Source organism: Melitaea cinxia, chromosome 20 (assembly GCF_905220565.1).
Source record: "Melitaea cinxia chromosome 20, ilMelCinx1.1, whole genome shotgun sequence".
Lineage (NCBI taxonomy): Eukaryota > Metazoa > Arthropoda > Insecta > Lepidoptera > Nymphalidae > Melitaea > Melitaea cinxia.
This window is the reverse complement of record NC_059413.1, coordinates 9,152,034-9,163,544: the sequence shown is the minus strand read 5'-3', so window position 1 is coordinate 9,163,544 and position 11,511 is coordinate 9,152,034. Positions and strand designations below refer to the sequence as shown.

General features: G+C 30.4%; 1 protein-coding gene across 1 annotated transcript; it reads right to left on the bottom strand.

Moving 5' to 3' along the window:
- Positions 1-3,467: 3,467 nt before the first annotated feature.
- LOC123663545 (serine/threonine-protein phosphatase Pgam5, mitochondrial) lies at positions 3,468-7,963 on the bottom strand. The gene is made up of 5 exons (XM_045598220.1): positions 7,659-7,963; positions 6,232-6,410; positions 5,279-5,496; positions 4,366-4,499; positions 3,468-3,740 (listed from the first exon to the last, which is right to left on the bottom strand). Exons 1-5 carry the CDS (start codon positions 7,823-7,825, stop codon positions 3,590-3,592), a joined length of 849 nt encoding a protein of 282 aa, XP_045454176.1. The 5' UTR covers positions 7,826-7,963; the 3' UTR covers positions 3,468-3,589.
- Between the last annotated feature and the right edge of the window lie 3,548 nt (positions 7,964-11,511).

Sequence of the window (11,511 nt, the reverse complement as noted above, 5' to 3'; positions counted from 1 at the left end):
ACTATTATATATGATATGATATGATGATGAAGTAGATTCCTCAAAAAAAAAAAAACACAACGCAAAACCACCACTAATGCTGATATTGTAGTAGTTGTTTCTAATGTAATAAACCATAATTTAGAAACAAGCGCAGAAGAGTCTAACTTAATTGAGGTGGCTGGAGCAGAGATAGATTAAACGCTTTATTTGTGAAATTTGTTGTGTGTGTGATTGTAGTATGTCATTATATGTCATTACTTTATTGCACTCAAAAATACATATAAAAACATAAAATAATAGTAAGGTTTATGGCAACCAATGAGACTAATTATAATTAAGTTAAATAATTAAATATTATTAAAAAACAAAACACCCTGTCATTTTGTACGCACTTCCCATAATATCTTCATTTATTGACAGATGTCAGATATTTTTTCATTTCTTTGATGATAGATTCCTGTTAAAAGCAATATGATAAAAATTATGTTTCATATATATATAGTCACTTTGGAAAGGAAACCATAATTGCTATTTAGTATTCATTAGTTAGGCATGCACATTTTTGGTGGAGATCTGTATGACAGTTTATTGTAACCGCTCTCCTCCCCCAAATTATGTTATATATGTTAATTTTTTTAGTAAAAAAGAACAAATTTGACAATTTGAAGCCGAGATTTATTCGGAAAACAAAAGTTAACAACGTATTATTATGTTAGTCATACCCTTTACTACGAGTATAGTCGTCACAAAATAATAAGCCCGTTTGGACATATGTCATCGGGACGTAAATTAGCGAAATAACCATACAACTCGGTATTCGTTACTCACGATAAATCGATTCAAGTTTGTATGAGTATTTGATCGATTTGAATATGTAATGTAAAGTGCAAATATTAATACTGTAGGTAATTTGAAATAATACAATGGTACGAAAGGTCAGTTTATCTTTATTTTATATTTTTATATTGGTTTCTATTGTTTTCTATTGTTTACACGAATTTTAATCATTATAATTAAACATTTTTTTGGGATTATATCGCGGTTTATTAGCCAAAAAATTTTTTTATTTACGACTGAGCGCCAAGCTCTTTTTTTTTAGTAAAGATCATGACACAACATTTAATTACGACTGAAATCGAATAAAGCTGGTGAAATCCAGTAATTAATTAGTTACGGCACTAGTATTTAAGAAAAAAAAAGACTTGGAAAGTAGCTGTTCTCAGGACATTTCGTAATAATTAGAAATTGCATGCTACAAAGTAAGCGCGAAAAGAATACTCTCAATATATTCTATCATATTTAATATTATTAACGCGCTCAAAAATGTACGTATGTTTTAAAAACACTTGTTATTAATAATTATTTTATTGTTTCTTACAGTTTCGTACCAAGTTACGTTCTAGGGTATTTGTCAAATGTCTAAACGGGCCTCTTATTTTGTGACGACTATAACTGTCATATCGATAATATGACAAATATGTTAATAGATAGTACACATACATGTAGACTTTGTCCGACCTGACCCACTGACATAACCCACCACCAATCTATGAAATCAATTTCGCACACATGAATTTACTGTCGATTTTAACATCTATCTAGATCTGGTTTTTTGTTTTGCAAATAAAATTTTGACGTAAATAATAAAAAGGTATATAGTTGTAAATAGTGTCCAAATTTTCTCAAAAATGGAATTACAGATAGATTAAAAAAAATCGACCGTAAGTCATATTTATTCGCAAGCGTTTCAGACATTTCAACATTTTTTATGCAACATGCAACATAGCACAAATAAATAAATGTTATTTTTACCTAATATCGGATATAATAATTGTCCATAATAGATACGAAATAATAATACAAAAGACTGCCATAAAAATATCAAACTAGAATCGTGTAACGAGTTACTTTATTCAAAACTCATAAAATTTATACAAATGTAGTCTTAATTTCATTAATTATTTTTTTTAATATATAGGAATTTAGGTTGTACATTCAGTTTGACCTAACAATTAGACAATAACAAAAAAATATTAATCAATAACAAAAAAAAAATTATGGTCCATACCTATTTGTAAAACAGTTATTTAAAAGTAAAACGGAGAAGACTTTGTGGTATAACTAAATACAAAATAATATCAACTCTAGCCACTTGATTGCGACACCTTTATATATAAAGCTCCTTGCGATGTATGTTTTTTTTTTCCCACCATATTATGTTATTATTTTAACACCTCCTGGAATTGGCGTAGGATTCATGTGGCCCGATTTGCTCCCCTTAGATCCGGTGTTAATATCAACAACAATAAAATTATGCGTTTTTCGTGACAGAGGAGGATATGTTACATTTTTTTTTTAATTTTAAATATTCGATGGCTGGTTCGATACACTTTATGATAAGCAAATTGACTTAGTATTAGTTCACTAGATACTTAAACTATACAACAGCTTTAAGTTGTTCAATGATATGTAAATACTTAAAATTTTGTTAACTTTTAATATTGATTTTATGAGGTATAGTTTACATAAATTATTTCAAGTAACATCTATTATTGAGTATACGGAATATTTACCATGTTGGTCTTTCTAAACTCCTAAATAGCTATCACCATAAGCATAGCTCGGACAAAAATAAGCGAAGTCCCATTAGCGCCTACCATTTTAATTCTTTCCAAATATCTAAGATATAGATAGCTATATCTTAGTTTTCGTTTTTTTTTTTATATTGTGACGCGATTAATTAGTCGTCTGTGGTCTGGGAGTATTGCGAGGTCCATTAAAATGCACGTAAAGGCCCACTTCGCCCACACTTCACTACACCACTGCCCATAACTATGTCACTTGACAAATATGGTATACATTCAGCGACAGCATATTATGTCTGATATTAATGTCTAATATTAACGAAATAAAAATGTGATTAAACATTTCATAAATTTTTTGTTGTTGTTTATAGTGGTATATGTAAAAAACACAAATTATATACAAATTATATATAACAATAATTTAAATTAAATATATATAAATAAATCAATAATATAAATATATATTTTCATTGAGAGCGGAGATCTTAAGAACACAACCAGATATTTATACATATTATTCTTTGTCCATAAAATCAAAACGGAGGACTTTTATTTTTTCAATTGTATTAAATATGCATTCCTGTTCTAAAACCCACATACAGACACCAATATATAGTATTACACACCAAAAGTTAGCTACAGCATCAACACTTAATTTGTATCACCTTATTTTGTACTTTATCTACAACTACATACAGTCATACATTTACTAATATATTATGTATACTTGAAATAAATCTTTGCGTGCGGTGATGTGTGCTGTCAACAATTGAGTTGTATAAATATGCGTTTGACAACAAATAATAAAGTCTAGAAATAATAATAAAGTTTTAGTAATACAGTCTAAAAAGTTTTTCAAACGAAATTCGTTTAATATAAAAACCCTAAAAAGTTAATTTTAAATTTATTTTTATACTCTTACACAGTTGAGTAGCAACATAGCAATAAGAACGTGTTGCTAGCACCGCACGTAAAGATGTGTTATATACGGCGACAAGTATAATTTACATAGCACCTAGTATTTACCGGCTAGTTATGTACTTTGGTTCCATGTGTCCCGTGTCACTTAATGAACGTAACACAACATTACCGTTTGGTAAAATCGACACCCAAGTTATTGAACCGTGGTTCAGAGATATCCTTAGCCAGCCTTCTGGTGGGAACTGGAGGGCTCTGAAAGGGATTTAACATTATATTAGCTATAAGTTACAAATCTTACACAAAACAAAATCTCAAATTATTATATCCTTAAAGATACCACTCTACTTAGTACTTACTCTACATGAGTACACATTTTACTTCGTATTGTTAAATCAAAATATCCAGGCAGAAGGTTTAGCTAATCGAGGATTTTGTTTAGCATGTGGGACATTGATTAATGTTTTTAGTAATCAAACATCTATATTACAAGTAAAAAAAAAATATTGAGAACCTTCTTCTCTTTAGTATGAGAATAAGCTAGCAAACTCATTTTTTATTAAACTATAAGTTAATAATAATAAAATACATGACAATAAAATAAAAAGGGATAGTTTTTCTTTGTTCGGAAAGCATGAATACTTTTAAACCAAATTAAAGAACATGTGTATACAATGTAATTGTAATTGTGTTTCGATTACGCGTTCCAGCGTATATTGATTGTATCTCATAGTAAGTGAACTTTATGTTTTTATGAGAAACAAAGTACTAATTCTGTGACTGAAAAATTGAGATATTGTGTCGGCCTGCAGGAGGTTGGGTCAACTTGCAACACAACAGCTATTATAGACTATAAATAAATAGGGTATTTTCCACTTACTTGCAAACAAAGAATCTAATGACATTAGCGTGGCATACGAGCAAAGTGTAGGTGTCTTGCGTCTGTTCTGGCGGAGCGCGGTAGAAATAGCGCCGGAATGCCGCCTCTATCCTCGCGCTGTCCTGGAAGAACTGCTACACATACCAAACCATACCATGTATTAATATACCGACCAGTATTGCCATTTCAAAAATATAAATAAAAATTAAAAATGTTTTGCTATAAACAAACGTGTTATTACTATGTTGTAATAATACAAAAGCTGTTTCTGAAAACTGTTGTCAGCCTGTTTGTTGGCTGGACGGATTTTATGAGAGTTTAAGGGTAGATTATTTTGCGAGGAGTAATATATGGCCACTAAGCTGTATTAAAAGAATAAGGATTTTTATAAAAAAAAAAAAAAAAAAAAACTAAATTGACAATTATAATAGGTCCAACAGAGTGAAGCCAAAGAAAGTAAGTACGAGTAGTTATTAAAAATATTAATTATCATATAAAAACATTTCTAATAAAATGGTTTTACACAATGTTAATGTTAGTAATCAAGTGCAAAAATAAAAAATAAATTCTACAACCAAAATTATAAAACTATACATTCTAAAATTGGGTGAAATTGCAAAACTGGTCAGACCTTTCTATGACAATAGAAAAAAAATTAAGCCATACTAACATACATACACACATAATGATAATTATGGTGTCCTAATTATTTGAATTACATAATAAAAACAAATCTTAATTACATGTACAAGATACCTTTTACTTTGAAAATCATTCACCAAAAAAACTTAAGTTTAATTTACCAGAAAAGAAATTGGATATTTTGTTTGGTTTAACAAAGAATAAAGTATAATGTATAATTTATTATTAATGTCAATTGTTTTTGAACTACAACTCTTATAATAAAACTTACTTTGGGTTCCGGTCTCCAGTGCCCTACGGGAGGCTCCGGAGGGATGGGAGCACCTTCTTCGAGCAATTGGCAATCTTTTATTTCGATATCCTGTGGCAAATGTTTTGCTATAATGGCAGCTGTCTCTTGAGCTCTTGTCATAGTAGATTTGACAAGTAAGTCCCATTTAATGTTTAAACTTGCCAACCTTTTACCAGTTAGATCAGCTTGTTGTCTTCCTGAAAATGTTAAATTTTGTTTTAAATACTGTGCTTCTGAATTCTTTACATAATAGATTACATTTGTCAATTGTCTGAAGCAAAGAATTAGTGTATTACGTGAGAAATAGAAAGATTAAAACATAATAAATTAATAATTCAAAAAACTAAGACAAATCTATATAAATAAAAATGAATGTTGCTAAGTGCATAACTCGAGAAAAGCTCGACTAATTCTGCTGATTTATTTTTTTATGTGTTCCTTTAATCCCATGGGTGGTTTTAATGCTAAAAATTTTTTTTTTTGAAAAAAAAATAATAAATTTTACTATTAACTATTAACAGAATGAAGTCTGTCCGGGGAGCTAATATAATATATAAATAAGAAATATATAAAATTTGTCTTATATTTATCTATAAATATAAGAAAATTTAACAAAAAAAAAAAATCAATATATTCATGAAAAAAAATGTCACTACAAAGTTCATTGGGTCAGCTAGTGAATATAAACATTAACATTACATATTTAAATTATTAAGAGACTTGTATTGATTGACTTGTGTATTGACCATAGAGGTTGTGCCACATATTGCTAGTTTATATGCTGTATATTAAAGTGGCTACCAGCTGGCTGTTACTTAAAACAGGCATTTAGTTGCTTATATTAAGAACAGACTATGTGGATGTTAAGCATATTTAAAAAAATTTATACCCTCAACCTTCCACTTTCATTTTTAGCCATGTTGAGTTCTTACCTAATTCCGTTAAAACTCTCTCTTTGTCAGTTGCTCCCTCTAAATTATACTGGCCGTGTCTTATTAGGAACAAGTGCCTCACAGATTTGCCCTTAGCCTTTTCAATTTGTTCATTATACCGATTTTCATCTTCTGGTTTGTCAGTTTTTAGTGGTTTTACTATTGATTCAGGTTCACGACTAAAAGTATCAAATATACATAAATGGATTAGTTGACCTCATTATCATAAACATTTTAGTATATGTATAAATGTGTTCTTATTAGGGGGCATTAATTAATTATGTGAGCTATTTTTTTGATCAGTTTAGAACCCCCCTCCCCTGTGTACGTGAGATTGACGCTAAAAATACTTTAAATCAAAGGTCATGGAACAATAATACCGAATCAGCCCTAGAAAGGTATCCGACTCATAAATTCAGGAAAGGATGGTCTCACAAGATACCTTGGTGCTGCAAGTTTTGGATTTTATCCAGAACATGAATTGAAGCAAAAGTTTGCAGAAACGTTATTAAAGACACACATCGTAATTTTGAGAATCCGTGCGTAAGGAATAATTTGGGTGTTTAAAAGAAATTGTCTTTTCTTTTATAAATACCCAAAACCTATTGAACTAAATGATTTTAATAGCCATGAGATTTATTTTAGTGGGCAAAATGAACACTCAAAATATATACTTTTTTTAATATCTGTAATAATTTATATTTTTTGAAGTTGAGTTGAGATTTTGATTATCCCTCCCTTGGTTTAAGTAAGATTTGTTGATAAGATTTCATTAGACCCCTTCTCCCCCCTTCTGAGCTCACGTAATTAATGGATGTCCCTTTATCATGTAATTATATCTGATGATGAGATGATCTAATTATAATATAGGTTAAATAGAACACATCTTAAAGTCAATACAGAAGTATATTTAAAAAAAAAGATATTTTTATGTATTAAGAACATATAGATATTTCTAGTTGAACTAATTATTTATTTTAAGTACATCAATTACTTTTTCTTTGACTTTCTTTCAAGTATTTTTATTTATTTGTCCAAAGGAATTTGTCTTCTGATATTGTGACTGCCAATATATAAAGGTGAAATATAAATTACAAGTATAAATATAACACATCTCAATAAAGATATTCTAGTTATCATTTATAAAACAAACACACAATGAAATCAGCGAAAACAATTAACACATTTAACTAGCAAATATAAATATAGTTTAATAAGATTAGAACAGATATCATTTAGTGATTCTTAAACAAGCCACGGCAAAATAAGGTATGAAGGTGAGGTCGTTTTCTTTCATTTTTACTATTAAGGAAAGAAAAAAAAAACTATTATGATGTTTTATTTCAAAATTCTTTTAAGGATCCACTATGTATTTATATGAATTTAAAGAGCTTAGTTACGCTATGAAAGAAGCAAATTTTACTCACTGGTCCCAGTTCTTTTCCCATTTTACGCTCGGCGTATAGTTTGTTGTCCAAGAGTTTTGAACGTGAAATTTATTCTCCGATTTACCGAACTGATAATAAGCAAAAGTACCACCAACAGCACCTAAACCTAACAGAGCAATTTTATTTAATCTTGAAATTGACGCCATTTAAATGTATGTTAGGCTTATTCATCAAATTAATGCTATACTTAAGAAAATGTTTTTAAATGCCTTATGAAGATGTAAGTAGGCCACAGAATTGGGCTAACCTAAAAATACAATCATTGATGTATTTGACGAAGTAGAAATGACATGTGACATCCACAGGTGACAATTCTCTAATGTTGTTGTTTTAAAATTTATCCCCAATAGGGAAAGGCAAAGGACTATAATCCATACAGCCTAGTCTGAATTTGTAAGTTTCGTTCTGATATATCAAAAGGCCGGAGCCAAGTCTGAAGTAACTTTATTGTTCTTCTGATTCGATGACTGGTAGAGTAAGGCCGAAACCAAGTCTGAAATTTCATATTTTCGTCTACTCTTCTTTGTCTATAAGTGATAGGCGAGGTCGAAACCAAGTCTGTAATAGGCCGAAGCCTGAAATATCAAAATAAAATTTCACATCCGATGAATGAAGGTCCTGATCCTGTTTCAAATATCATTGATAGTATTGCAAATAAATTCAAATATACTAGTATAGTTATCCAAATTAGTCAATAAATCTTGTGTATTGCGCGGGACATTTTTTGGTCCAGAAGTTGATAACAAGTTGGCTATAAATAAGAGGCGTTCCAGATTAAAAGCGGAGCATTCAAAAAATATGTGATCTAAAGACTGTGTAGAGTTGTTGGTGCAATGTGGGCAAACGGGCGATGAGATGATACGCATACGATTCAAATGTGCATTAAATCTGCAATGTCCAAATCTCAAGCGGCATAGTATTGTATAATATTTTCTGCTTCTATGTTGATGCGATTTAGTAAACCAAGGACTTTTTCCAATATCTTGATTTATCTGAGCATACCAAGATCCTTTTCTTAACAAGGTTTGTCGCCAAAGATCACGCCAATCAGATAGGATTTTTGATTTAATAGCAACTAATAGATCAGTGTATGGTACGGCAACATTCTCATCAACAGGGCTGCCGCTGTCACTGTCAACAATTGAACGTGCCAGAAAGTCCACATGTTCATTTCCCCTTACTCCTATATGTGAAGGTGTCCACAATAATTTGATGTTGTAGTTTCTTCTGGATAGTTGATAAAGGAGATGTCTTATTTCTAAAATGATGAAGTTTGTATTAGCACTGAATTGATAATTATCTAAAGCCTTTAGAACGCTCATACTGTCAGTAATGATCAGCCAATATTGATTAGTTTGTTTTTTAATGAATTCTAGGGCAGCAGTAATTGCTAGAGCTTCAGCTGTAAATATTGATATCTCCTTTTTCAATCTGACGCCTTGGCCAAACTTCAGATGAGGTACATAATAGGCCATGGAAACATTTATATCATTTTTTGATCCATCTGTGTAAACTTGTTTGAACTTATCAGAGTATTGTGCTATGAGGTTGTAAACTTCCTGGCGCTCTTTTAGCTTATGGTCAATAATAATATCGATTTGATTAATAAGACAGTCAAACTCCTTTTCGTAACACATCCAATTGCTAGAACTGTGTATTTTGTGTTGGTTATTTAGATTTAACATGAATGAATATTCGAAGAGAATAAATGGGTTATTAGAAGTTAATGGAGCATTTACAGGATATTTACTATGTAAGTAATTAAGCTTTTTAATTAGAGGATGATTACTAATGGAAAACAGTTTTAGCAAAAAACAGTATTTCAAATATTTAAATCTAAGGTGTAAAGGGGAAATGTTGCACTCGACCTGTAACGAATTAATTGGGGTTGTTTTCATGGCGCCAGTGATAAGTCTCAGGCTGTGATTTTGAATAATATTTAATTTGTTAACCAACTTGTCATTAGCAGAAAAACATAGAAATCCATATTCAAAATGACTGCGTACAAGAGATTTATATAGGGTAAGAAGGATTTTTGGATCAGAACCCCAATATGTTTTTGCAAGAGACTTTAAAATATTAAGAGCCTTAAGAGCTCTATCAACTATGTGGTCTACATATTTGTTCCATGATAAGTTATTCATGAATATAACACCTAAAAATTTAACTTCATTTGTGATAAGAAGAGATATATTATTATAGTTTATTTTAATTCTTTCAGACCCTACTTTATTAAAAACTATGACTTTAGACTTTTCAAAGCTAATGTCCAATGCAAGATAATTAAAATAAGAATTTAATTTAACTAAAGCTTCGTTTAACTTAAGATTTAGGGTAGTTATATTATTACTAGAACAATAGACTACCAAATCATCAGCAAACTGTAAATTGTATATATGAGAGCCTAGAATTAAGTTTAATCTATGTATATAAAGTGTGAAAATCAATGGACTCAAAATGCTACCTTGACATGTACCTTTATGAGAAAGCCTTGGACCAATAAGTCTATTATCATACTTAACAAATACCTTCCTACTGTGCAAAAAATTAAAAATCCATTGTATAACTTTTACAGGTAAACCAATCGCAGCTAATTCCGTGGATAGAATATGATGGTTAACATTATTAAAGGCTCCAACTACATCGAAGAAAACTCCAGCGAGAGCTTGCTTTGATTGTATAGCATTATAAATATCAAGATGTAAGTGAGCAATGCTCTCCCTTGAAGACCTGCCTCTTCTAAAACCAAACTGATTAGAAGGTAAAATATGATTAGACTCTATGAAATGTTCCAATCTTTGTTTTAAAAGTTGTTCAAATATTTTTCCCATGCAAGAAGTCAATGCTATAGGTCTATATGAATCAAAGTTAAACTTGTCCTTGTTGGGTTTTAAGATAGGTACTAAACAATCAACCTTCCAATCCATAGGAATAAGATTATGCTCCCAAAGAAGATTCAGGATATTTAATAAAATTAGTTTAGATTGAGAAGACAGGTGTTTAAGCATTTTATATGAAATGTAGTCAAGGCCAGGTGTAGAGTCTTTTCTGGATGAAATAGCAGAATTTAATTCGACAATGGTAAAAGATTTTATAATAAAATTTTGATTAGGAAGAATATGGCAGAAAGAATTAAGATTAAAGGCTGGCTCTACAGTATCTGGAGTATATTTTTTGAGAAAATCAAAGATCCAAGAATAGTCAGAGTTGTTATGGGAAGGTGGAGAATAGCTTTTGTTAAATTTTCGCATATACGTCCAAATGACTGATATAGGAGTCGATCTGTTAAATTGTTCACAAAGTTTTATCCAACTGTTTCTTCTCTCATTTCTGATAATATATTTTTTGGTGGCTTGTAGTCTTTTAAAATTAATGTAATTAGCCTCAGTGGGATCAGATTTAAAAGTCAAATAAGCGTTTTTGCTATTTAATACGGCTTTGGTGCAATTGAAATTCCACCAAGGAAGAAGTTTTTTTTTTTTATTTAAGTTAGAAGGAGAGCATGAAGATAAAGCTGTATTAACCAAAGAGTGCTTAGAAATAGAAGATGATTTCCACAGTGCTGAGTGTAAAATATCTGTAAATTTTGTGTAGTTATGAAGGGGGTCTTGTGTATCAAGAGAAAATTCAGTGAGCAATAGTTGGACATTTAAATTATAAATGTTCCAATCAACGTTGTTCAGGTTAGGGAAGCAGGGTAGTGAGCTACTATTGGGAATAGGAGTGGCATTGTAATGATTGTTATTAAGTAAAATTTTTGTGATTACAGGAAAGTGGTAGCTGCCTAAGGGATCGTCATGTACTGACCAGTCACACTCTAGAGCCAATGAAG